This window comes from Acanthochromis polyacanthus, chromosome 5, assembly GCF_021347895.1.
Source record: "Acanthochromis polyacanthus isolate Apoly-LR-REF ecotype Palm Island chromosome 5, KAUST_Apoly_ChrSc, whole genome shotgun sequence".
Classification (NCBI taxonomy): domain Eukaryota; kingdom Metazoa; phylum Chordata; class Actinopteri; family Pomacentridae; genus Acanthochromis; species Acanthochromis polyacanthus.
Genome location: NC_067117.1, coordinates 6167939 through 6194416, shown reverse-complemented (window position 1 = coordinate 6194416; position 26478 = coordinate 6167939). Strand labels below are relative to the sequence as shown.

Here is a 26478-nt window from a genome sequence, read left to right as displayed (position 1 = left end):
CTGCATTGAATGATTAAGATATTATTTTTAACAATATTTATTTTGTTTGAAAGGAAAATGATTTATTTAGGGATTGAAAAGGACAGTATTTCTTATTGTGATTATATTGTGACATACAGATGTTTCTGTCTTCTCCTCCAGCAGCAGTCCTTTCTTTCTCTTTCTCTTTCTCTTTCTCTCTGTCTGTGTGATCTCCTCTAACCTGGATTTTAATTTCCCGTCTGACATTAATTCCGTCCTCGGCGACGTTTCATTTTGTTCAGCTGCTGATGGAAACACAAGAGAGAAAAGATCCGACACGAGAGCAGAAAACCAGATGTAGAAATCATCATTTACAGCCTTTTGTTCTGTTAGAATGTGTAAATGTGTTTCCGTAGTTAATGTTGATGTCCAGCATTTATGTTTGGTTTTTGGTGCTTCAGTATTCAATTGTGATGTTTTTATGTTCTGTTGTGTTTCGGTTGTGACAGTTATCTGTTGTTTGGTCTCGTTTTTGTTGTGTTTTGTTGTGTTTTGTGTCTCGTTTTTGTGGTTTTGTGGGTGTTTTTGTTGTCGTTTTTCATTTGGTTTGTGTTGTTTTGTGTCACTTTCATGTCGTTTTGTCTCCTTTCCAGCATTTTTGTCTTTTTGTCTCACTTTTTGTCGTTTTATGCCTCATTTGTGTGCCATTGTGTGTCTTATTCGAATAATTTTCTGATTTGTGTGTCTGTAACAATTTTGCCTCTTTTCCAGCATTTTGAGTCTTAATTTTTTATATTTTTGTGTCCCTTTTGCATCCTTTTATGATTCATTTGTGTCGTTTTGTGTCTCATTTTCCTTTGTGACATTTTGTTTGTCATTTGATTATTTTTGTCATTTTGAGTCTGATTTTTGCAGTTTGTGTCTCATTTCTGTCATTTTGTCTCAATGTTTTGTCATCCTGTCTCTGTTTGTGCTGTTTTGTTTGTTTGTTTGCTTGTTTTTGTCTTGTTTATGTAGTTTCAAGTCTCCGTTTTGTCTTCTTTCTAACGTTTTACATCTTCTTTCATCATGTTGTGTCATTTTTCTTTGTGTCATTTTATAGTTTTTTCTATTTTCTGTCTGTTTTTTTTCATTTTGTGTCTTTATTTAGGTTTGTGTGTATTTTTTGTCGTGTTATGTTTCCTTCATGCTATTGTATCTCTTGCCTGTGTTGCTTTCTGTCTGTTTTTGTCGTTCTGTGTCTCATTTTCAGCCTCAGTTTCTACATCTTCCTGTTTGTTAACGTTCATTCCTGATTGTTGGCTCTGAAAAACCTTCAGATTTTACAGCTTTTTACCAGATTTTGGAGAAACAGAACACTGCAGTTAGACTTAATCTGCATTTTACAGTAATTCATTACAGTTTAGACCAACGACAACATATTGAGCAAACAGAAACACAGACTGCTCTGAGGGAAGGCAGCAGCCTGATAAATACATGCTATCAGCTGCATTGTGCTCTAATTGGCTGCTATTGGAGGCTTTTCAATGTGGAACACACACACACACACACACACACACACACACACACACACACACACACACACACACACACACACACACACACACACACACACACACAGTTCAGTCTGCAGTGAGTTCACAGTCTGATAATCAGTAATTAGGTAATTGTGTGTGGTTTGTTATCAGCTGATCGGACTCACACTGACAGCACAAACACACACTAATGATCTGAGTTGTGTTGATTTTCCACCTGAGCTTTGTGCGTCTCTGGAGGTGTGTTTGTGTGCGGCAGTAAAGGTTGCCAACTTTCTCGGAAAGTTTCCAGAGCCGAAGGTGTTTCCTGTCAGACGTTTAAAGCTGAAGCCATAAATCAGGAGTTAAACACCCAGAACACCTGAAACAGAACACCTGAACCAGAACCAGAACACCTGAACCAGAACCAGAACAACTGAACCAGAACACCTGAAACAGAACACCTGAACCAGAACCAGAACACCTGAACCAGAACACCTGAAACAGAACACCTGAAACAGAACACCTGAACCAGAACCAGAACACCTGAACCAGAACACCTGAAACAGAACACCTGAACCAGAACACCTGACTCTGAGCGACTTCCTGTCAGACACTCAGGAAGTTACATCACTTCCCTTTCAGTCCAAACCCAGGACAGAGACCCACCGTCAATGTGTTTAATATCCTGAAGATAATGGATGCGTTAATAAGAATAAAACCGTCCAGTCGTTCTTTTATTCAGCGTCCAGCTGACTGTCAACATTTTCATGGTTCCTCAAGCTGGAAGGAACATCTAATGCTGCTCAGCACTGAATTAGGGCCAATTATGTTCGGCTTTTTGGACGAGAATATCCACAAAAATGTTCAGATTTCTACAAAACCAGACATAAAATTGAATATTCAACCCCTTAAAGTCAACTATGGTTTCGTAGATGTATCTCTGGTTGTAATCGAAGAACTTCCACCTTGTAGCCTAGCCGCGCTAGACAACCCACGGCAACGAATTTAATTCTCTGCCAGGGTGGGTCTAGTTACCCTCCATAAGCCTCGAGGTTGGATGCTCCTAAAACTGGCCGGACCAATCACCATGAAGTGTAGAGTCAGAAGGCGGGCGTAACTAAGTAACGACAGAGGCGCGACGATTCTGACAGAAACAACCGGCGCACAATAAACAGTTATCTTTCGACTCGGCTTTGGCCACAGCCCTTAAAGATTTGAAGCTAAAATTCAACTTGAAAGATAAACAAAGGACGGCACTGAAGTGTTTCATTGAGAAGAAAGACGTATTTGGACTTATGCTGACGGGATATGGCAAATCCTTAATATACCAGTTGGCTCCGCTGGTTGGTAAGCTAATGGGACTTAGCCACAATCCGGCGCTCTAGGAACTACGTCAGCCTATTCGTTGCACTGATTGGTTGTATACCTACCCAATTGCTGCAGAGTGATTTGATAGACAACCTTTTAGCCCGCCTCCCTCCCTGTCGAGAGTTCCTAGACCCTTGTGTCTTAAGAGCTGGGTCTAGCTGGGTCTAGGCTATCCACCTTGTTGTCTTTGAACCATTTCTTTGGAGCTTTGGCTGTTTACCTCGACTCACCGTCTGGATGGAAAACTGATCTTTACGTCCTAATGCTGCCACCACCGTGCTTTAAGGTGAAAGTTGGTTTGATGAAAAACTAAGTTCAAGGCAATTTAACATCTGATCTAATGTTGCAACAAACGAACTTTTAAAAGATTGCAGTTTGTATTCCTGAGAGATCCTGCGACCATGACTGTAGAAAATTCCATTTTCATCCGATAATGAAATAACTGACAGGACGAGTCATTCTTACTGGATCTAAACACATGACCAAACAGTTTCTCACATCATCCGGTTGTCTTTAGCATCATGTCAGGTCTGTGCTGAAGAACTTTGATCCGGTTTGACAATAATGTGAGTTTTTTGAATCATCATTTTACCGTCTCAAACATACAGTCTATTTTAACTTTAAAAGACTCTCTAACCTTTTCACAGGCTTTTATTTCTTCAAGGTTAAACTATTAATATCTGCCTGAAAGAAAAAATCTGTCAGTCGACTTCAGTTCATTCAAAACCCAGCTGCCAGCCTTTAGAATTTATTTTTTCCTTGAATCTTCTTGTTTTTCTCTCAATAATGTTTCTACCTCTTTGAACACTGTTGGTTCATACACCGTGTTGTGTTTTTATGATTATTATTGTTATTAATTTGGTTCCTCTCCTGGTAGAAGCTCAGTGACTGTAACGGTATAAATTCATGAGGGTCACTGTGACTGAAATAAAGGGATGAGGGTCCATCGACTCGTGATGAATATCTTGAACCTATTATCTGCTGCACCGGAGCCACAGGCAACGAATAATTTAGATTAGGAGGAAACTCCAGTGCATTGTGGGGCATATGAAACTGGAGTTAGCTTGGGGACATTATATTGTGATTTAGACTGCTGAGATAGGGGCTGATAACGTATGAAGCAGTATTACTCAGAAACTAAGTAGACAGTAGCAAAGTGGTTGAGGATATTTGGCTTTTTGAAAAGAATTTCTAAAAAAAATACTCTTTTGTGTCAAAGTGAAAACGTATTTCTACAAAGTAATGCCAATAATTCAAAATATAAAATGTAAAATAGGTGAATATTAACTCCCTTTAAAGTGATTAACTGAACTCAGTTGAAGACAGTTGGTTCTAGAAGTCAGCAGTCAGTAAATGGATGATCTGAGGTCAGTGGTTGCAGGATAAAGACTCCTGGATCTGGAAGGTCCAGTCTCTGGCGGATCAGAACTCCTGGATAGAACTACACCATGAAGACTAAAGAAAACTCCAAGAAACTCTGAGAAAAGGTTGTTGAAAAGCATCAGTCAGGACGATACAAGAACATTTCCAAGTTCCTGAAGATCTCTTGGAGTCCAGTTAAATCCATCATTAAGAAATGGAAGGAAGATGGAACATGAATAAATCTGACTAGAGCAGGACGTCCTCAAGACCTGAGAGACCGAGAAGAAAGAGACTAGTGAGGGAGGCCACCAAGACTCCTATGAGTCCTCTGAAGGAGTAGATGTCATGTTTGTTTACTGGACACCAGTATCACAAACACCACCCTCATTGTGAAGCACGGTGGTGGCAGCAACCTCAGATGATTTGTCTGAATCCTAAAGCCATTGATGCCTCTTAGTACCACAAAAAAACTAAATGTTGTTCAATATTCTGTCAGAGAATCAAGTCACACAAGAGAACCAACAGTTCTCAGTGATAGTTCGGCATCTTTAAAGTCACATCTCTAACAAACAAGGTCCTCTTCTGATCTTATGGTGCCAACGTCTGCATTGGACTTCCTCCAATTGTCTTCAGATGGGATGTGTTTCTCATGGATGTAATGCAGTGATTTAATGCTACCTGCCTGTATGAGTCATTTCCTTGAAGGTTGAAATTACTTCCTGTTTTCTAGAGAACTGGTCATTCTTGTAGTTTAAGGTGAGCTTTGAAGATTTTCTTGTGTCTTTTCTTGCATTTGAGCAGCTCAGTGTGAAATCTGAGCTTTTGTGTGGGAGGATACTTTTGCCAATCTGACAGAAAGACGTTAATACAACATGTTGGAAACTGAATATTTAAAATGGTATCTGTGTAGTTTTAGATTGACGTCAGATACCTTTAGAGATGAGTTTATTTGATTTTATTTCAGCTGTTTTTTAACTTCCCACTTTAAATTTGAGTCTGTTTGAACAACAACATCTGAGGAACTACTAAAGATAAAAGCTGAGACTTTGGTCTTGAGGGTTTATTTCTGATGGTACAGAATGCAGATCATTTTATTCGAGCGATTTTGAGAATAATTTTACCAGTAAAGTCAAAAGTACATAAAGTTAAACTTAAATATATGTCAAATTTTGAATGAAATCCCAACAGATCTACGCATTTGGTTCTATTCCTTCAAACAAATGCCTACAAATTAAATCTGATTATAAAAAATATCCCCAATTCTAAAAATATTTTTCTTCCTCATTACTCTAAAGAATCATTTCTAAACTCCAGAGCTCTGCTTGGATCAGATTATCTTCTAATATTTTAGTTTTTGTGGGTCAAACCTGCTCACTCATGTATAAAAGTTCAACTAAAATCACTTTTGTTGGAAGAATCTTGAGAAACCCACATTTAGCTGCTGTCTGTCAACTTCCTGCTTGGGCTCTGATCTGATTGGCCAGTTTGAAGTGGGAGAGTGGGCCACTTCCTCGTATGTATTCTGGGAGCAAACTGGGAGAGAAATGGAGGACTGGTGTGTCCTGGAGGCAGCACAGAAAAGCTGCTTCAAGCTCTGTTTCCCTTTTGGATGCTGCTGGTTGTTTGGAAGCTGCAGATCAACAGATTCTTGGCTCTCCGGCTCGTTTCTTTTCACCAGAATCATGTTTTGTCGTCCACATTCATCACTGTGCAACAACAACAACAACAAAGAAGACAGAAACAGGTTATAGATCCAGATGTTCACCAGTCCAGAGGTTGGAGATGTTGAAGTGCTACACCAACGGCAGGTGAGTGTTTAAAACTCCTCATGTGTGAATGAGAACCTTGATCAGGTTAGACGATGCTGCGCAAAGACAACATTTTGTTTTTTCCCTGTTGGCTGACTTAAAAATACTGTTACATTTTTAGGAAATCTGCAAATACTAAGTAGACACCGAGTATGTAGTGTATGCATTAACAGAATCTCAGACCTGTGATTGGATTTTTGTGTTATTTTACTTTCACTTTCACCCCATTGTGATGTGCCGGTTTAAAAATGGGCCTTTTCCATGCATTTCACTGAATTTTCCTGCATTTTACAGCAGTTTCACCTCCACTTTCACCATAAATAAGGAGTTTTGTTGTACTATTCAGGTTTGCATTGCTAGTTTACTTGTTTTCTAACTTAAAAATGTTATTTTTAATTCAACATTTATGGAAAAAAAACTGCAAATCTACAGAGTATGTTGTGTACTGAGTAACCCAATCTCCCAGCTGTGATTGGATTTTTGGTGCCATTTTACTTTCATTTCCACCTGAAACATCCAAAACTATGATATAGTTGTGTTGTTCGTGTGTTTCAGTGTTTTTTTTCTGTATTATACAGCTGTTTCACCTCCATTTTCACCTTAAATAATGAGTTTTTGAAGGCGTTATTAAAGTTAAAGTTGCCAATTTACTTGCTAACAAACTTAAAGGCACCATTTTTATTAATGTGTTCTTGAAAAAATATGCAAATCCTAAATAGATTCATAAAATGCTGCTTGCTAATGAACCCAATCTCCCAGCTGTAATTGGATTTTTTAGAGAATCTCCTCATTGGAAAGCCTAAAAGTATTATTATGATAATACTGGCCTTATTTTAAAAAATCCCGACTTTTAACATCACGTTTTTAAAAATCTGCATATGTTAAAAAAACACACAGCTCCTGCTCTGTGCTGATGGAGTGATGACTAAAACGTCCCACCTGTGGTTAAAGTGTAAAAGTTCCGGCTGCGACCAGAGAGGGCAGGAGAGTTCAGCTAATCTCTCCCCGCCGCCGAGCCTCCTCTGCCGGCTGCAGCTGCCGCTCCGCCCCGCTCCTCTCTGGAAGTCCCGCTCCGGGCTTTAGCTGCAGCCTCTTTAGATCAATGGCTCCATTCAGCCTCTGTGTCTCTCTACCATCCCTCCCTCACTCCCTCTCTCTCTCTCTCCAGCTGGAGCTCCGGCTCTCTTCCGACCCTCTCCATCCTCCTCCCCGGCAGACGGAGCGGACCTCCGGGAAGGCAGCGTGGATCGGACCGCTCCGTGCCTCTCAGTGACCGGGACCCAGCAGCAGGAGCCGCAGCGGTGATGGAGACTCCGCCTGCATAGTTCTGGAACTTATTTCAGCCGTCAGAGGAGGAGAGTGACCTGCTGTTGGGGAGATCTACCTTCTTTTTTCTTTTCTTTTTGGTGTTTTTTGTGGATCCTGCAGCCCAGGTTGGGTTGTTTTTTTGGGGAGGTTTTCTTTGAGCCTCCTCATCCTCCTGACTCATCACCTCTGGAGGATTTATCACCTGTGATTTTCATTTTCGGCTTTTTCCCCCCTCCACTAATAAAGAGTTGAGTGGAGGGTCTGGAGCCAGAGGACAGAGGGTTTGCTGGAGACAGCATGGAGCTGGCCGGGTTTGGATGTAGGGCTGCTGTTTGGGGGATGCTGGTTCCGAGGAGGAGGAGGAGGAGGACCGGTGGAGCGGACCTGCTGCTGCTCTGCTGCCTGCTGGCTGCTCGCTGCTCGGTGCACGGTGAGTGTCTGCGGGTCGCTGCCTGCTCTGGTTGCTCTGGTTGCTCTGGTTGCTGCAACACAAACGAGGATTGACACATTTGTTGCGTCTCCCGGTTTGCTGACCTGCAGGCTTTGACGGCTCCTGCAGGTTCCTCTGGGCTTCTGCTGCTGCTTTTGGTGGATTTTACTGCATTTTCGTTGCTTTTTTTTTTTTTTTACCTTTAAAATCATCTCAAACTCCTCCAACCTGCAGGTGTGTCTGGGTTTCATATGTTTTTGTGCTACACTCCTCTGTCTGTGTGTTTTAGTGAGTTTTTCTGGATTTTCCAGCTGTTTCACCTTCATTTACACCCTGAATATGATGAGTTATAATGATTTGGGTTGCCAGATCAGACCTTTACTGGTTATCTTGCAGGATTTTACTGCAGTTTCTTCCAGAAAGATCAGATTCAAGCTGTGGGTTGCCAGGTTGGAGCAGGTTTATGTGCTGATCCTGAGCTCTGCTGCTCCTCTGGTCAGATTTTAGTGAATTTTACAGAATTTTTGTTGCTCTTTTACCCTTAAAATCACCCAAAATACCTCCAACATGCAGGTCTGACTCCATTTTCCCCCTCATTTAAGATTTTTAAAGGCTTGGGTTGCCAGATCAGACCTTTGCTGGTTATTTTACAGAATTTTGCTGCAGTTTCTTCCAGAATGATCAGGTTCAGGCTATGGGTTGCCAGGTTGGAGAAGGTTTAAATGGATTTAGCAGAGCTCTTCTGCTCCTTTCGTCAGGTTTTAAGGTATTTTACAGATTTTTTTGTTGCTTTTTTATCCTTAAAATCTGGGTTTCACCAGGTTGATGTGTTTTCTTGTCTTATTCCATCTTTTTCAACTCCATTTTTGCCCTCAGTGACAAGTTTTGAAGGTTTAGGTTGCCAGATCAGAACTTTGCTGCTTATCTTGCAGGACCTTCCTGTTGTTTCTTCCAGAATGATCAGGTTCATGTTGCCAGGTTGGAGCAGGTTTATATGAATCTCGTTGGGTGATCATGAGCTCTGTTGCTCCTTTGCACAGGTTCTAGTGGATTTTACTGCATTTTTTTTTTTTACCTTTAAAATCATCCAGAACCTCTCCAACCTGCAGGTGTGACTGGGTTTGGATTCATTTTCACACTGATGGTCTGGGTTGCCACATCAGCTTGGTTATTAGTGAATTTTGCAAGATTTTACAGCTGTTTCTTCCAGAATGATCAGGTTCTGGGTGTGGGTTGCCAGGTTGGAGCTAGTTTAATAGATTTTTGCAGATCCCTGTCGCTTCTCTGCTCAGGTTTTAGTGAAATTTGTTTCCTCTTAGCCTAAAATTCCTTCAACCTGCAGGTCTGACTGGGCTTTATTTGGTTGTTCAGGCAGTGGGTTGCCAGGTTGGAGGACTTTTGCAGAGCTCTGCTGCTCCTCTGCTCAGGTTTTAATAAATTTTACTGGAGTTTTGTTGCTCTTTTACCCTTTAAACCATGTGTTTTGCTGAGATTTTGTGTTTTATCTTCAGTTATATCCTAAATGTTTAGTTGTGATGCTTTGGGTTGCCAGATCAGACTGATTATCAGTAAGTCTTACAGAATGCTGCAGCTGTTTCTCCCAGAATAATGATATTTATTGAGGCCTGTCAGGTTTTGGCTGGATTTTTGTTGAGTTTTTACCTTTTAAAATCCTCCTAAACTCCTCCAACCTGCAGGTCTGACTGGGCTTCATGCGGTGTTTGTGCTCCACTCTTTTGTTCATGTGTTTTAGTGACTTTTTCTGGACTTTCCAGCTGTTTCACCTTCATTTCTATGCCGAATATGATGTGTTTTGATGGCACTGTTCAGGTTTGGGTTGCCAGATCAGGCTGTGGATTTTACTGCAGTTTCTTCCAGGATGATCAGGTTCAGGCTTTGGGTTGCCAGGTTGGAACAAGTCTATATGATGATCATGAGCTCTGCTGCTCCTCTGGTCAGGCTTTAGTGAATTTTACTGGATTTTTCTTGCTTTTTTACCTTTAAAATCATCTAAAACTCCTTCTACCTGCAGGTCTAGCTGGGCTTCATTTGGTTTTAGTGATTTTTTTCCCTACATTTTCCAGCTGTTTCACCTCCATTTAGACCCTGAATATGATGAGTTTTGAAGGTTTGGGTTGCCAGATCAGAGCTTTGCTGCTTGTCTTGCAGGACCTTCCTGTTGTTTCTTCCAGGATGATCGGGTTCAGGCTGTGGGTTGCCAGGTTGGAGCAGGTTTAAATGGATCTCAATGGACGATCATGAGCTCTGCTGCTCTTCTGGTCAGGCTTTAGTGAATTTTAGTGGATTTTTGTTGCTTTTTTACTCTTAAAATCACCCAAATTATTTCCAATATGGAGGCCTGACTGAGTTTCATTTGGTTATTGTAAGTTTGACTGAATGTTTGTGGGTTTTCCAGTGGCTTCATCTTCACCATGAATGCTGGGTTTTGAGGGTTCGGGTTGCCAGATCAGACTGGCTATCAGTGAATCTTGGTGGATTTTGCTGCTGTTTCTCCCACAGTGATGTTTTTTATTGAACCCTGTCAGGTTCAGGCTGGATTTTTCTTGCGTCGAGGCTGTATGTTGCCAACGTTTACTCGGTTTTTGTTGCTATTTTACCCGAGAACCTCTACCATGATCTATTACACAGAAGAAACCCTTTAAACAGGAATTTTGTTGAGTTTCTTGGATTTTCCAGCTGTTTCACCTTCAATTACACCCTGAATTTGATGCGTTTTGATGGAACTGTTTGCATTTGGGTTGCCAGTGAGATGAATTTGTACAGGTTTTCTTGTATTTTACCCATAATTACCGCCTACTGCAATCTGTTGGATAGACGACTCTTTAAAACTGAGTTTTTTTTTCTGCATTTTTCAGCCGTTTCATCTTCATTTCCACCCTGAATGTTTTGTTTTCATGGTTTGGGTTGCCAGATCAGAGTGGATATCTGTGAATCGTGCAGAATTTTTGCTGCCATTTCCTCCAGAATGATCCGGTTCAGGTTATGGGTTGCCAGGTTGGAGCAGGTTAAAATGCATTTCCCTCTGCTGCTCTTCCACTGAATTTTACCTGATTTTTTGCTGTTCTTCATTTTCATTTTCACCCTGGTTGTTTAGTTTTGATGGTTTGGGTTGCCAGATCGGACTGTGTGTCTTTCTCTTTGCTGTTATTGGTAAATCTTTTCTTAGTTTCTCCTTTGATGATGTTTTTTTACCACAAATGAACAGGTTCAGGCTGTGGGTTGCCAGGTTCTGTTGAATTTTACTTCATTTTTGTTGCTATTTTACCTCTAAAAGTGCCTTAAATCCCCTATCTAATGATCTGTTGGACAAAATCAAACTTTAAATTATGTATTTTAGTGAGTTTTTCTTCATTTTCCAGCTGTTTCATCTTCATTTCCTCCCTGGGTGTTTAGTTGTGATGGTTTGGGTTGCCAGATCTGACTGGTTATCGTTGACTCTTTGGGGTTTCTCTGCTGTTTTTCTCAGGTTGGTGGGATTTACTGAGTGTGTTGCCAGGTTGGGGCAGGTTTAAGTGGATTTCTCAGGCTCTGATCAGGCGTTTTGCTGCTGATTTTCCTGAATCTTCCAGGATTTCTCTGCTGCTCGTTAAGTTTCCGACTGAATCTCTGGAGGTTTTACTGCAGCTTCAGGTTAAAGCTTCTCTTCAAACTGATCCAGGAGAACGATTGATCGGAGGAAAAGTTACAGCAGACGGGTCACATAAGCCCAAAGAAGAAGAAAAATCAAACATTAAAGCTCAATAAATGGAGTTTAAAGCCTCAAATTAGAACTTTAATCCTTAAATCTAACGACTGGAGTGAAGATCGATGGAGCCCAAAGGCTTTATTGGTAGAAACAAATGCTGAAGCTACTAACAGGGCTGAGTAGTTTGGACAAATCTGAAGTCATTTTGAGTCATTTTTGACAAGTTTTAGGTAGTTTTTGATGAGTTTTCACTCCTTTTAAGTCATTTTTTAATCATATTTTAAGTCACTTTGGACACGTTTGAGGTCATTTTGAGAAATCTTGGACAGGCATTATGTCAAAAACGACCATTTCTGGGACACTCTGACACACTCTGACACAGTTTTTGGTAATTTAAGTCATTTTAAATCATCATTGACAGGTTTTGAGTCACCTGGACCAAAGTTGTAGTCATGAATCAAACTTTTAGGTGGTTTTGGATGAGTTATACGCCACTTTTAACAGGTGTTTATGTATTTTAAATAGTTTTGGACAAGTTTGTGTCATTTTAAGGAATCTTGCAGAAAATTCAAGTCATTTGGGACAATTTTTGAATAATCTTTGGCAGTTTTCAGTCATTTGGGATCATTTTTAGGTCATTTGGAACAATTTCTGGATAATTTTGGACAAATTAGAAGTTATTTTAAGCCTTTTTCAGTAATCTTGGACAAGTTTTGCTTCATTTGGGATCATTTTGGGCAAGTTTTAAGTAGTTTTAGACAGTTTATAAGTAATATTTTCACTAATTATGAATAATTTTGGACCCATTTTAAGTCATTTTGAGGAATCCTGGACACATTTCGTTGTTTGGAACATTTGGAGAATAATTTTGGAAAAGTTTTGAGTCATTTGGGTCAATTTTTGAGTTACTTCAGAAGTTTTTTTGTCATTTGGAACATATTTAAGTAATTTTGAATGCATTTTAGGCAATTTTGGACAAATTATCAAGTCATTGTGAGGAATTTTTGAAGAGGTTTTGTGTCATTTAGGATTTTGAACAGGTTTTGAGTCATTTTTGACATAGAATTAGTAATCATTTTGGGTCATTTTCCACAAATTTTAAGTTATTTTTTGGCATATTTTAAGACATTTTTGATCAATCATTCAGAATTTAAGTCCTTTTGAGTAATCTTGAACAAGTTTTGTGTCATCTGGAATGATTTTTGATCTTTTTCAACAAGTGTTAGGTAGTTTTGGGCAAATTCTAAGTCATATTTTGACTAATTATGAGTCATTTTGAACCTGTTTTCAGTCATTTCGAGGAATCTTGGACACAATTTGTTATGTGGAACCATTTAGAGGCCATTTGGAACATTTTAAAAACAATTTTGGGCAAGTTATGAGTAATGTGGGACAATTTTTGAGTTATTTCAGACTGTGTCATTTGGAAATTTATTGAGTCACTTTGAAAAAGTTTATTTCAACAAATTTTATGACATTTCATCAAATCTTTAGCAATTTAAGTCATTTTTAATAATCTTGGACACGTTTTGTGTCATTTTGGATCACTTTTGGGTCATTTTGTACAAGTTATAGGTAGTTTTGCGCAGGTTCAGGTAATGTTTTGACTAATTATTAGTCATTTTGTACCTATTTTAAGTAATTCTGAGGAATCTTGGACACACTGATATTTGGAATCATTTCGAGGTTGTTTGGAACATTTTTGAAACAATTTTGGGCAAATTCTGAGTAATTTTGGACAACTTTTGAGCCATTTTGAGGAGTCTTGGACAATTTTTGAGTAATTTCTGACAGATTTTGAGTCATTTTTAGTAATCGTTCTCTCTCCGTCTTCATGCTTGTTCTGTTTCCGTGGAGCTGCAGGAGTTTAGATTGCAGAGAAAAAGTGAGCAAAGATGTGAATAAAAAACAGCAGAAAGTGCTGCTTGGAGTTCAGAGGCGACCACTTACTTTAACTCGTACAAAACCGGAACGATTTAAAAGAACTGTTGAGTTTGGCAGAACTGATGATTATTAAGCCACAGTCCAATTTGACTGATTAAAGCCCGCTGAAGGAGGTGAAAGCTTCCGTTTCTATGGAGACATTGATCCTGTGGACACGTCTGGAGGTTCTGCTGGCTAATTGCTGCTGCTGCTGCTTCTCCTTTGTTAGTCTTTCAGGTGGCTTTCATTTCACCGTTTTCTGCAGATATTTCTGCTTTCTGCAGGATCGTCACGAATGTTAGGAGTTGGTTTGTTAAATAAACAACTGGAGGAGCCTGAAGTCACAAAACTCTGCCGAAAAGGAGCTCAAACATTTCAGAAAAGCCGAATAGAAATCCTGTTTGTTCCTCGTCTGACTTTGAGAAAGGTCACAGTTTCTGAAGTTTGTGTCGTCGTTTATTATTCACTGAGGCTGTTTCTGTCTAAAAAAGGTTTGGGTTGTTCAAAGTTTCTGGAAGTTTACTCGGTTTTTGTGCATAAAAAACAGGTTTGTTTTCGATGTTTGTTCTACTTGACTGGAAACTGGAAAAGTTCATGCAGTTTTGTTTATAAAAGGAAGTTCGTGATGATTTTACAGCTTAGAAATGTCCTGAAGTCAACATTAAAGCGTCATAAAACACGTGGAAAATATACGTGTTATAGCACAGATTTATGAAGTTACAGATAATAACAGGAAAAGTCCCAGAAAATGTGCATTATTTACATTTTAACTCTGGAAAACAGGCTGAGTCTGTATTTTTACAAATAGTGTACACAATGTTTGACCGTAAAAACACACTTTTTTAATTTACTGTGTTTAAATCAGTAAAAATCTAATAATTCTACAGACATTTGTTGTTGTTTGAAAGATAAATCGTGGATACTAAGGATCAAAATGCTCAATAATTTTACAGATTTTTCTAGTTTTGTTACATTACTGTTAATATCTCAAAAAATGACAAAAAAGTATTAATTTCCAAATTTACCCTAAAAACAGGCTGAAATTGTAAATATTTACATCAAATATCTGTATTTTTACACACGTCAGATGATTCTTTGACAGTGTTTAACTATTTATATGTTCTTTATATAAATTAGCAAAAAAATATTGTTGTTTTACAGTTTTCTGAAAATTATTTACATTTTTTTCTTTTAAAAAAGGTAAATAAGTTCAGTGCAGTCATCGTTTTGTCTTTTTTTTTGTGTAATTCTTGGTCATTTTGTGTGTATTTGTTTCCAAAAGGCGTCAGATTCTACAGTTTTTAGTCGTACTCTGAAAAAACAACACAAAATTTCCGTTTTTACAGTAACTTATTACAGACACTGAACGCCTCACATGCAGACACTCCAATTTACTGAAGTTCCCTAAACGCCTCAATTAAAGCTTCTGGTTTCCATCTGCAGCTCAAAAAGCACCTTCTAACGAGTCTAACAAGATGATTTAATGTCAGATTTAACTGAAATAAAAGCAGATTTCACACCAACAGAAACAATAAACTGGAATCAGAGCTTCTCATTCACATGGTGGACTGAAATATTTCACTTTGGAGCCTCAACGAGGAAAAAAAAAAGGTTCAAATGAAGTAAAACAAGAAGGAAAATGTGTCAGGATGCGACATTCAATTAAAGGATTTCATACAACAGAAAAACATAAAAACATGTCGAATCTTCAGCAGAACATAGAAACAAAAGCAGATTTTTTCATTTCATGTCACACGCCTAAAATAAATCCAGCCGAGGATCAAAGTTCTAATAATCCTCAGAGAAAATAATCAAATAAAAGCAGAGAGAGGATTGAAGATGTCGTCAGTGGAGCAGAAAAACACTGAATTTAGATCAGAACACATCAAATATTTTATATATTATATTCTTTAATTTGAGCCGTTGGTTCTTTAAAAGTCTTCAAAACTGAAATCACAACATGCTGATAACTCCTCCTCTTCCTCTTCCTCCTCCTGATCTATTTCTGCTCTAACTGGAATAAATGGAGGCTCCTTCTGATCAATACCTCCTCCCATCAGTGATAGGTTATCGATCGGCTCTGGGAGAAGCTGCTGATCAAACTGCTGCTGCTGGAAATCATTCTAATTTTTCTGCTGATATCAGAGTATTGATCAGAACCATCTTCCTCCTATCAGTCTGAGCCGATCAATGGCTTTGATCAGAGGATTCTGATCAGATAAAAAGATCACAGGATGAAAGGTTCGGTTTGAAATGAAGCAGCAGGTTCAGGTCATTTGTAAATCTCTGGATCTGACGGTTTTTGAAATTTCCACCTCAAATAAATGCTCAGTTATTTCTGCTCAACCATCTCTGATTGGATGAAAAATCTTGCATAATAAAATCTGAATATTTCTACAGATATCTGTGAATTTTTTGCTTCATATATCAAATACTTACTGAGATATTTTTTAGTAAAAATCACCCATCCACCCACTTTTTCACATTTAAATCTGAGTCAATTTGAACAACAATATCTGAGGAACTACTAAAGATGAAAACCTGAAATTTTCTCTCTTATTTCTCCTCATGTCTTTGATTTAGAATCTATAATACTGGATAAATAGATCAAATAACCTCTGATTACCGAGGAGAAGAAATTAAATCCAGAAATGTGATGGGAGGAGGTTGGGGTGGATGGACGGGTCAGCAAAACGTTGGACTTTATTTATCTGTAACGTTGGACAGGTGGATCAAATATGGAAAAAACAGACTGAAAAGTTCCATCTTTGAGCTAATTAACTAGGGCTCCAGCTAACGAAGCCTCGAGTAATCATTTGAGCACGATACGTCATCAAAAGCGGAAGTCAGTGCGCAATGCAACAGGAATCACCGTCTGACTGGAGTGCAGAACACGGACGGACGTCGGCGCTGCATCGTGCATATATTATGTACGCATGATGCAGCGCCGATGTCCGCGATGTATCGCAAGCGTGGATGTCAGCGTTTATTATACAGCTGTATCTAAACGCGCACATCCGCGCTGCATCGTGCATACATAATATAGCATCGATGTCCGTCCGTGTTCCGTGCTCCAGTCGGACGCTGATTTCTGTTGCATTGCGCGCTCACTTCCACTTTTGATGACGTATCGTGCTCAGACGATTAGTCGACGCGTCGTTAGCTGCAGCCCTATCATTAACAAAAGAAATTAATAATCCACAAGTCAACCAGTGATGTTTTCTGATCCACATGTAGCTGCAGGTCACAATAATAAAAAACTAAACATGTAGAATACTTTAATATGAAATACTTGGTGAGAAACATGGCAATAATGTTTCATAGCTGATTCAGCATTTTTGATGAGTTGTAGCACAAAAAGCTCAAAGATGGAACTTTTCAATTAGTTTTCCATATTTAAAGCACTTTTTGTTGACCCGTCCATCCACCCCAACCTCCTCCCAACACATTTCTGGCTTTAATTTCTTCCCCTCCATAACCACAGATTATCTGATCTACTATCCAATATTCCAGATTCTGAATCAATGACATGATGAGAAATAACTGTGACACTTTCAGGTTTTTATCTTTAATAGTTCCTCAGATGTTGCTGAAGTAACCAGTAGACTTTGTAGGGTACGTATACTGGTGGTGGAGATTGTCCTGTTTAAAAACATCTAAAAACACACAAAAATACATGAAACACACTTGTTAAAGTCTAGTAGTTCCTCAGATGTTGACGCAGATTTAATGTGAGACAAAACCTGATAAAAGCGAGTCTACAAATGATTTCTACAAATGTTTACCTCAGGCAGTATTGCATATATGTAGATTGCATTTTATATATTCATAGTTTGTTATGAAGACGTTTCAAGCCAGTCAGAGATGGTTGAGGTGGAAGAACCTGATTAAAACTGTACATTAGAGGGCAAAAACATCAAACACTGATGCTATTAAACCCATTTCCTGTCATACTCAAACGTGAGTCAGAATAAATCCCTCTTTAATGGAAGCAGATTTAAGAACAACTTATCAGTGAATGTGCTGAAAAAGCAGCAGGTTGGTTGTTTTAATAATAGATGTTTGTGTTCCCAGTGTTTGGACCTCCATAGTGGACGGATCAGCTCTGGAAATATTCATGAAGATCTGTATTAGTGCAGTAATTATCCAGAGGTTTCTGCTTTATGCATCTCTGGTGCTTTTAGAAAGGGGGAAAAAAAGAAATGATTCCAGCCTTGATTAAGAGTCTTTGAGCTTCTGCAGAAAGTCACAAAGCTGCAGCGGCAAAAACAACAAACAGTGGAAGCAAGAGGGAGCGAAATTTAATCAAGAATCACATTAAAGCTAAAAGCTCAAAGCAGTAGAACCTTTTCATTAATACGCCGAGCTGAATAATAAAGTCAGAGACGATCCATTAGAGACACAGCAGGCTTTTAACACCAAGGAGATGTTCATTTACACCTCAGCCTCCCACTATCCACGCCGCTACGCTAATTGTGTACGAAGGAGAAAATACCTGAGTAATTAGTCCACATGAGATTCTTCCATGTTTTAAGTTCCTGTTCAGTAAAACATTTCTAGGCTGGAATTAAACTTAAATAGTCTTTTTTTAGGGTGAGATTGAGAATAAAATTAGCAGAACCTCACGTTGATTTTTGGAACCACAGGCTAACTTAACTGGGTTTTCAATTATGTTTTGCAGGAAATGTGTTTTCTGTTGGTTTGTGTCACAAATATGTTTCTCATCCACATATTTATACTCCTGGTGCTTCAAATGTGCCATAAAAGAGTCAGATTTTAACCCAGACCAGGACGGTTTCCTAAACTCTAACCGAGTAATTTTGGTACCGACCTTGTTGATTTTGACTTGAGACTTTATTTGGGATTTTTCTTTCTTGTCTTGAACCTCAGTTTGATTTTTTCCTCTCACCTTCTCGAACTCGACTTGAAATTTGTTTCATTGTTTGTTTTTTTTGTAAGAATTGACATAAACTAGTAGATCCTGATTTGGGACTCATTGATGTTGACTTAGATGGTTGATCCTGATTTGGTTCTTGTTGGTTTTTTGTTGAGAAGTTTCATGGAACTAGTTCATTTTGACTTGGGACTGCCATGTCTTTTCATGAAGTGCAATCCTGACTTGAGTCTCATTAGTCTTGGTCTGGGTCGCGATGATCTTGACTTAGATTATTGATGTGGGTCTTGTCAGTCTTTTGCTAACAATTTACATGCAATTAGTTACTTTGTCTTGTCAACAAACTTAATTCCAACCCAACAGCTTCTTGATCCTGATTTAGATTTTTGATCTTGACTTCTGACTTGTTGGTCTTTTGCTAAGAATCTACATGAATGTAGTCAACCTTGACTTGGGACTGCCATGTTTTGTCCGACAACTCAATCTTAACTTGGGTCTCATTAATCACGACTTTGATTTTATGATCCTGCTTAGGTCTTGTTAGTCATTTGGTGGAAAATTGCATGGAACTAGTTAATATTGACTTGGGACTGCCACATCTTTTTAGGGTCTTGAAACTCAATCCTGACTTGGGGATTGTTGGTCTTTTGCTAAAAATGTACATGGAACTATTTAATCTTGACTTGGGACTACTATGTTTTGTCTTGAAACGTATTCCTCCACATCTTGTCTTGAAACTCAATCGTGACTTGGATCTAGTTAGTCTTGACTTAGTTTGTTGATCCTGACTTGGGTCTTTTTAGTCTTTTGCCAGGAATTTACATAGAATCAGTTAATCTTGACTTGTGACTACCATGATTTGTCTTGAAACTTTATCCTAGCTTGGTTTTCATTGATCTTAACTTAGATTGTTGATCCACACTTGGTTCTTGTTGATCTTGACTTAGATTGTTAATCCAAACTTTAATCTTGCTGGTCTTTTGCTCAGAATTTACTTGGAATGAGTAAATGTTGACTTGAGACTGCCATGTTTTGTCTTGAAACTTAATCCTGTCTTGGGTTTCCTTGAACCTGACTTGGTTCTTGTAGGTCTTTACTAGGTTCTTGTTGATCCTGACTTGGGTGATCAAGATCAAAACTGTTAGATTCTCAGTGAAAGTATTAAATAATATGAATATATAACATTTTTGTGACAAGTTTTCTTTTATATGAGAACATTTTTATCCTTAATGTCGTCTTTTCAGAGCATTTTTGCTGAAACTGCTGCAGGGATCGATGCAGATTTGAGCTATGAAGTTGCAGACAGAAAATAACCTTAACAGACTCCACTTTTAAAGCATAAAAACCCAATAAAACGTTGTGCTTCAGGTGCAGGAGGCCGAAATGTAAGCAGGTCTGTTCGTACACAAGGAGACTGATCATGAATCATGAAAAAACTCTCAAGTTTAAAAAAAAAAGTTATTTTCTGCTCTAACAAGGATGTGTTTTTTGTCCAACCTGGATTTGTTTACAGCCCGAGAGCTTCGCCGTGGATTTTAATTAAGTCTGTTTCTGTCTCTGCATTATTCACATGAAAGGATGAAAAAATGAAACACTAAACAAAAAGGTCGGTGAGTAATTTACAGAAAGATAATTTGCCTCGGCTCTGAACATTAGCGTTTCATTTACGTCCTGAGCTCTGTCTATATTTAACATCAGCTGCTCACATTCATGAATTATTCATGTTGAACCTGCCGCAGGTTTCTGCTGCATCCTTCACCTCTGAATCCACTCATTAATACTCCTAGAGGCTTTTACATTAATTGCTTTTTACTTATTTTATTCCTTCCTGCCGTGTTTGTAAAAATTATTTCCTGCTTTGCGGCTTTTTGTTGTGCTTTTCATTTTTTTTGTCCGATGAAAAATTAGGAGCTGATTAAAATGTCGAGATGAAAAGTGAACACATAATAAACATCTCCACAACTGGTTGGTTGGTTGATTGGTTGGTTGGTTTGCTGGTTTGTTTGTTGATTTGTTGGTTGGTTTGCTGGTTTGTTTGTTTGTTGGTTGGTTGGTTGGTTGGGTGGTTTGCTTGCTGGTTTGATGGTTGGTTGGTTTGCTGGTTGGTTGGTTGGTTGGTTGGTTGGTTGGTTGGTTGGTTGGTTGGTTGGTTGGTTGGTTGGTTTGGTTGGTTGGTTTGCTTGCTGGTTGGATGGCTGGTTGGTGGACTTCTGGGGAATATATTCATCACAAGAAGTGTGAAGGAAGCTTTCTGCAGAATTGGATAAAAACATGGTGAACAGAGTTGCGTCTTTAAAAGTTAAGAATTGATTATTCCACCCCTCTGGTATGGAAGATGCTGTTCTGGGTGGAAGCGGACCATAACTGTGTGTTTGAAGGTTTGTTAGGGTTCAGTGCAGACGAGGAGCAAATATTTGCTTTAAATCCTGGAATCTAACTGGAAAACTACTTTATTAACACTCACTCCAGAAAGTGGTGAAATCTGTGATTTTGTTCACCAACATACTGAGATCTTCATGAAGCAGCAGCACTTTTCAATGTAATAAGCAATAATCAGGAACAACATTAAAACTACAGACAGGTACTGTCAATAAACTCAAGTTAATGTTATTTATTTCATCCATTTAAAGAAAATGTGGTTGCTTTCTAGCAGAGAATTAAAAGTGACATTAAAAATGGACCTAACAACTTTAAATACTAGCATTAGAAGAAGAAATGGAAGGTTGTCCACTAATCCCTAGAACCAAACTGGTGACAAGTTGAAGTTTAAGTGGAAAACTGTGACTTGAGGTCCAAATCTGAGCCACTTTTAGAAAACATCTGTCAGTTTGCAGCACAACTTTCACTTCCAGATCCACTGTAGGTGGAAAAACAGAACACAATGTTTATTTCAGTCCCATTAAATGTGACCTTGCAGCGTCTAATTATCTGTAATTTGCATCCAGAACACAATAGGTGACAGAAATAGTAGTAAACAGGAGGCTGTTCTCTTAGCCTCAAATTACTCCTGGAATAACTGCACTCAGATGATAATAATAATAATATATAATCATAATAATGACTGCTGATCCCTGCTGTAGGGAGGTAAATGGATATATAGTATCTGCAGAACACCGTGATATTTCTTTGTTTCTGTGACATTTTGCAGCTCTGTTGGCATTGTTGGACCAACCTAAAGAAATCTCCTCAGTTAGTACCACACAGCTGAATTACATTTATCCAGATTAAGTTCATAAGTAATATTAATGTAGCCCGTTTAGGTTAGATCTGCAGAAAAACTTTCAATTCCGCTTGATTCCTCTTAATTTGAAGGAAAGTCAACTTTAGGTTTTAAGCTTTTCTAAGTACCCAGATAGCAAACTATGGGTGAATCAATGTTGAATCTATGTTGAGACCTAATGTAGAAATTATACAGAAAGCGCAAGGTTGATAAAATGTTGAGTCAACGTTTACTTACATAGATTACATGTTTGCAAACATAGATTCAACATTAATTAAACATTGACCTGTCAAACATTTTAATTAAACCAAAATACAACGTAGATTCAATGGCATCTTTTAAACACAAACTTCAATGTTGACAAAATGTTGTTGAATCAATGTTGATCCAACCATCAGTCTTCAACCGTAACCACAATTCAACCTTCTTAACCCTAATTCAACATTGATTTAACATGTTTTGCTATCTGGGTAAAGTGTGATTTATGGTTGAAAAGCAAATGTTGACTCAACATTTTATCAACCTTGCGCTTTCTGTATAATTTCGACGTTAGGTCTCAACATAGATTCAACATTGATTCACCCATAGTTTGCTATCTGGGTATTGACTTCACCCAAAAGTAAAAAGTACAACGTGGTTCTGTCATTGGATTTACTGTTTTTTCCTTTATCTTTACTCTGTGATCGTACTTGAAGAACTTGAACAAACATGGACGACGTTAAAGAAGAAGTAAACCTAATTTTCACATTTCTACTTAAGTAAGAATACGAGTTTTAAAGACAAGCAGGATTTATTTGAAATACTGCTCCAGTGCGTGCTTAAACTCAGCTCTAAAGATTATTGGATTTCCCAGCTTGGTGTGGAAAACGTGAGAACCAGACCTCGTCACCCGACATCAGAGCTGTTGTTTGGGAATGAAAGTCTCTGCAGCAGCTTCAGCATCTGAACCATAAGCAGAATAATGAGTTTGGCACTTCTTACTTTCAGTTTTCTGGTTCAGTTTTGTCACACAGTGTGGTTGAGGTTTTAGGAAAATATCAGACTTTTTTCATCACTTTTACACCTTAGAAGCATGGTGAAGGTTTGACACCAACATTATGTGGGTAGAGTTTGGAAAAACGTCATAGTTTGGGTTAAAATTTGACTCTTTCACTACACGTTTTAAGCTTTTCCTCCATTTTCTGGGTTACCATGGTAGCAAATATGATTGGTGAAGCAGATAAAAACATAGTAAAGACACGTGAATTAGAAATATATCTGTGAAACACTGCAAACAAACCAAATCTGATGAAAGAAGGTGCAAAGTGAAACTGAGAATGCTGTTAAATTGTACAGTAACGTAATTTTGTTTAAACTGAGTTGTATCTTCAGACTTGACATGAAACTTTGTGGACTTTATTTAGGGTCCTGATTCTGTTTTTCCCTCTCAGGCTGTTGATCTCAACTCAGGTCTTGTTGCTCTTGCTCCAACAATTAACATGAAAAGAGATGATCTTGCCTTGGAACAGCCGTGTCTTGTCTCGAATCTCAATCCTGACTTAGATTGTTGATCCTGACTTGGGTGTCATTGATCTTACTCCAACAATTTACATGAAACTAATTCATCTTGACTTGGGACTGTGATATTTTGTTTTGAAGTTCAATCCTAAATTAGATTTTTGATCCTGACTTGGGTTTTGTTGGTCTTTTGATAAGAATATACATGACAGTTAATCATGACCTGAGACTGTCATGTTCTGTCTGGAATCTCAATGCTGACTTTGGGTTTGTTGATGCTGACTTAGATTGTTTATCCCGCCTTGGGTGTCATTGATTTTGCCCCAAGAATTCACATGAAATGAGTTAATCTTGATTTGGGACTGTCATGTGACTTTGGGTTTGTTGATCTTGACCCAGGACTTGTTGGTCTTTTGCTAAGAATTTACATGGAACTAGTTGATGCTGACTTGGGAGTACCACGTCTAGCCTTGAAGCTCAATCCTGTCTTTGGGTTTGTTGATCCTGGCTTGGATGTAGTTCACCTTGACTTAGCTCGCAGATCCTGACTTGGGGGTCTTTGGTCTTTCCTCAAGAATTTGCATGAAACCAGTTAATGTTGACTTCAGATTGTCATGTTTTGTATTGAAGCTTTATCCTGACTTAGATTGTTCATCCTGACTTGGGTTTTGTTGGTCTTTTGCTAAGAATTTACTCAGGACTAAGTGATGCTGACTTGGCACTACCATATCTAGCCTTGAAAGTCAATCCTGACTTTGGGTTTGTTGATCCTGACTTCATGAAACAGTAAAAATGAATGGCAAAGAAAATGATTAGAAACTATTCGTGATATAATACAAACATAATCTGGTGGAAAAAGCTTCAGCACACAGGAGGCAGTTTAGTCGCATAGGAACATAATTTTGCGTTTGAAACTTGGTTGCTGAAAGAAACCTCAAACCTTTAGGAACATTTTCAACCTAAAAACACTGAAATGTCTGCAAGTCTCTCAGAAAATCCATTATATCTTACTGAAGTATTCTTAAAAACATCCCTGAGACTCTATGAAAGCTGTGATTACTGAGCTCTTCATCAGCAGTAATTAAAAACCTAAAGGCGTAAGATGCAAACCGCCATGAAAGCAGATAATACATAAGAGTTCCTGTGGAAGAACAAACCCCAGCCGGCTTCCTGCCTGCGCTACAAACTGCTGCTGCTGTTTTTTTAAAGCAGAATTCATCTCATTTTTATTCTCCTGGAGTCCCATCTAGCTGTAAACAAACGGCCCAATCTGGGGTCCGGAGATGACAGACTGTCGGCCATGTTGGAGGGAGTCCAGGAAACATCTCGCACGGCGCGAGGCTCGACGGCTTCCCGTGCAGCGCCGCAGACCAGATGAATCGGCCCAACTGCAGCAGTTTCCCCTCATAAATATTCATGTGGCGAGGCGTGGCGTCATGCGAGCGAGCGATGAACCCTGAACACCCCACCCTGCAGTCGCCGCAACAGCCAGCTGGATTTATGGCCACTTATAAAGATTAGTGATGCATCCTGATGCAGCTCACACACTGGAACCGCAGGCGGAGGAAACCTGGTATCTCCGTTGATGTAAAGTCTTTGTTTTGGTGATTTATTTCCTCCCCGTCCTGCTGCAGGCCTCATCGACCCACTGAGCGTCCAGCGGAGGTCAAACACATGTCGCCGTTAAACGGTTAAAATGTTCTGTGCTATTGGTTAATGTGCTGGTTTTGTGTTGCTTTTGGTGGTTTGGTGCAGAAGAATTAAAGAACAACACAAAGAAATGTTCAGCGAGGCGCTAATTGGACTTCCAGAGAGAAACACCAGGGAATGAACAAACCTGTCAGGAGTTATTGTGTTTTATTTTGAAGACAGGTGTGCTTTCAACGTCTTCGGTTTGTCTCTTCATTAAATACAAACAGAATGATTAAATGTTGTTTTCCTCAGTTCTGCTTTTTTAAAACAAACACCTGAGACTCAGCTTTGGTTGCTTTTCTTGTCTAACTCTGCTGTTTTTTGTTTGTGCTGTTTGACTTTTGTCAGCAGTTTCTACAGACTGCTACAGATTAGGCTGCAGTTTTTGGTCAAAGAACAAATCAAATTCTGGATTAGCAACAAAGATCTTGATGTTTTTAGACATATTTAACTTTTAACTCCTTCCTTCTGCCCTCAGCTAAAGAACAAATAAAATAATACTGCAGCTTATTTTGACCAGTAGTTAGATTTATATTAAGAGGTGGATGGACGGACCAATGAAACACTGAACTATGGTTCTGTGGGTTGATTTCTTGAAAAATGTTCTTCTGCCTTTGAGTTGCAGGTTTGGCTGCTTGATTTTTCGTGTCAAATCCTTAAGTTTATTGTTTTGGCTGAATTTCTTTTGTCAGCAGGTGTGTTTTGCAGATTAAAGTGCATTTTATTTTATTTTTTCTGCCCTTAACTAAAGGTCTGACTCATACAATAAAAACATAATGCTCTATGTAGCTTGTGGAACCAGCTACTTTCACCCATAGTTACGTTATTTTGACAGACGGACGAGGTCGAGGTGGATGAATGGACCACCAAAACATTGGACTATGCTTCTGTGTGTCATTTTCTTAAAAAGTGGTTGAAAAAACACCTGAGATGCGGTTTAGCTGGTTGGCTTTCTTGTCCAAGTCTTGAGTTTTTTGTTTTTGCTAAATGATTTGGTGTGTTTGCAGATTTTTTTAATTTTTTTTGTGGAAGAACGAATCAAATTCTGACTTGGATTAGCAACAATTATCTTGATCTTTTTGGGCAGATTGAACTTTTAATTCCTTCTTTCTGGCATTAATGAAAAGACTGACTCATACAATAAAAAATGCTATATATAGTTTGTGGAAGCAGCTTATTTTGACCCATAGTTAGATTTTTATTGACAGAGGAGGAGGTCGAGGTGGAGGGACGGACCAACCAAACATTAGACTACAGTTCTGAGTTTTCCTCGTATATGAAAGCAAAAATTTCTTCTGCCTTTGAAAAAACACCTTAGATGCAGGTTTCACGGTTCCTTTTTTGTTTGTACCAACTGGCATTGGTCAGCAGTTCTTTTTAGGTCAAAACACAAATTCTGGCATGTGTTGGCAACACAAATCTTCTTGATATTTGGGCAGATTAACTCCTTTCCGCCCTTAACTAAAGGACTGATTCATAATTAAATTAATAACACTGCAGGATTTTAGGTAAAGTATAAGAACACTTTTAAACAACACTACAGGGTCTTAACTGCAATGTTCAGTCCTCTTCTTTTTTTAAAAAAATGCAGATATCTATAAAATAATGACATTTTCCTGTTTTAAATACAGTAAAATTACATAATTTTGTGGTCTCACAATGTAAAAGAACAACTTACTGTTGGTAAAATCAAAGATTTTTGCCTGTTTTTCTAAATTCTGATTTGTTTTCTGTGATTTTACTGGATATTATCTGTGAGTTAAAAACGTGACAAATCTGTAAAATAACAGTT

General features: G+C 38.6%; 1 protein-coding gene across 1 annotated transcript in view; it reads left to right on the top strand.

The window, feature by feature from the left end:
- The first annotated feature begins 7156 nt into the window (after positions 1-7156).
- The window catches only part of dcc (DCC netrin 1 receptor), a 331558-nt gene continuing 312236 nt past the window's right edge, over positions 7157-26478 (top strand). Inside the window, 1 exon segment of the mRNA XM_051948843.1 lies at positions 7157-7754. Coding sequence (XP_051804803.1) covers positions 7622-7754 — 133 coding nt within the window. The 5' untranslated portion in view covers positions 7157-7621.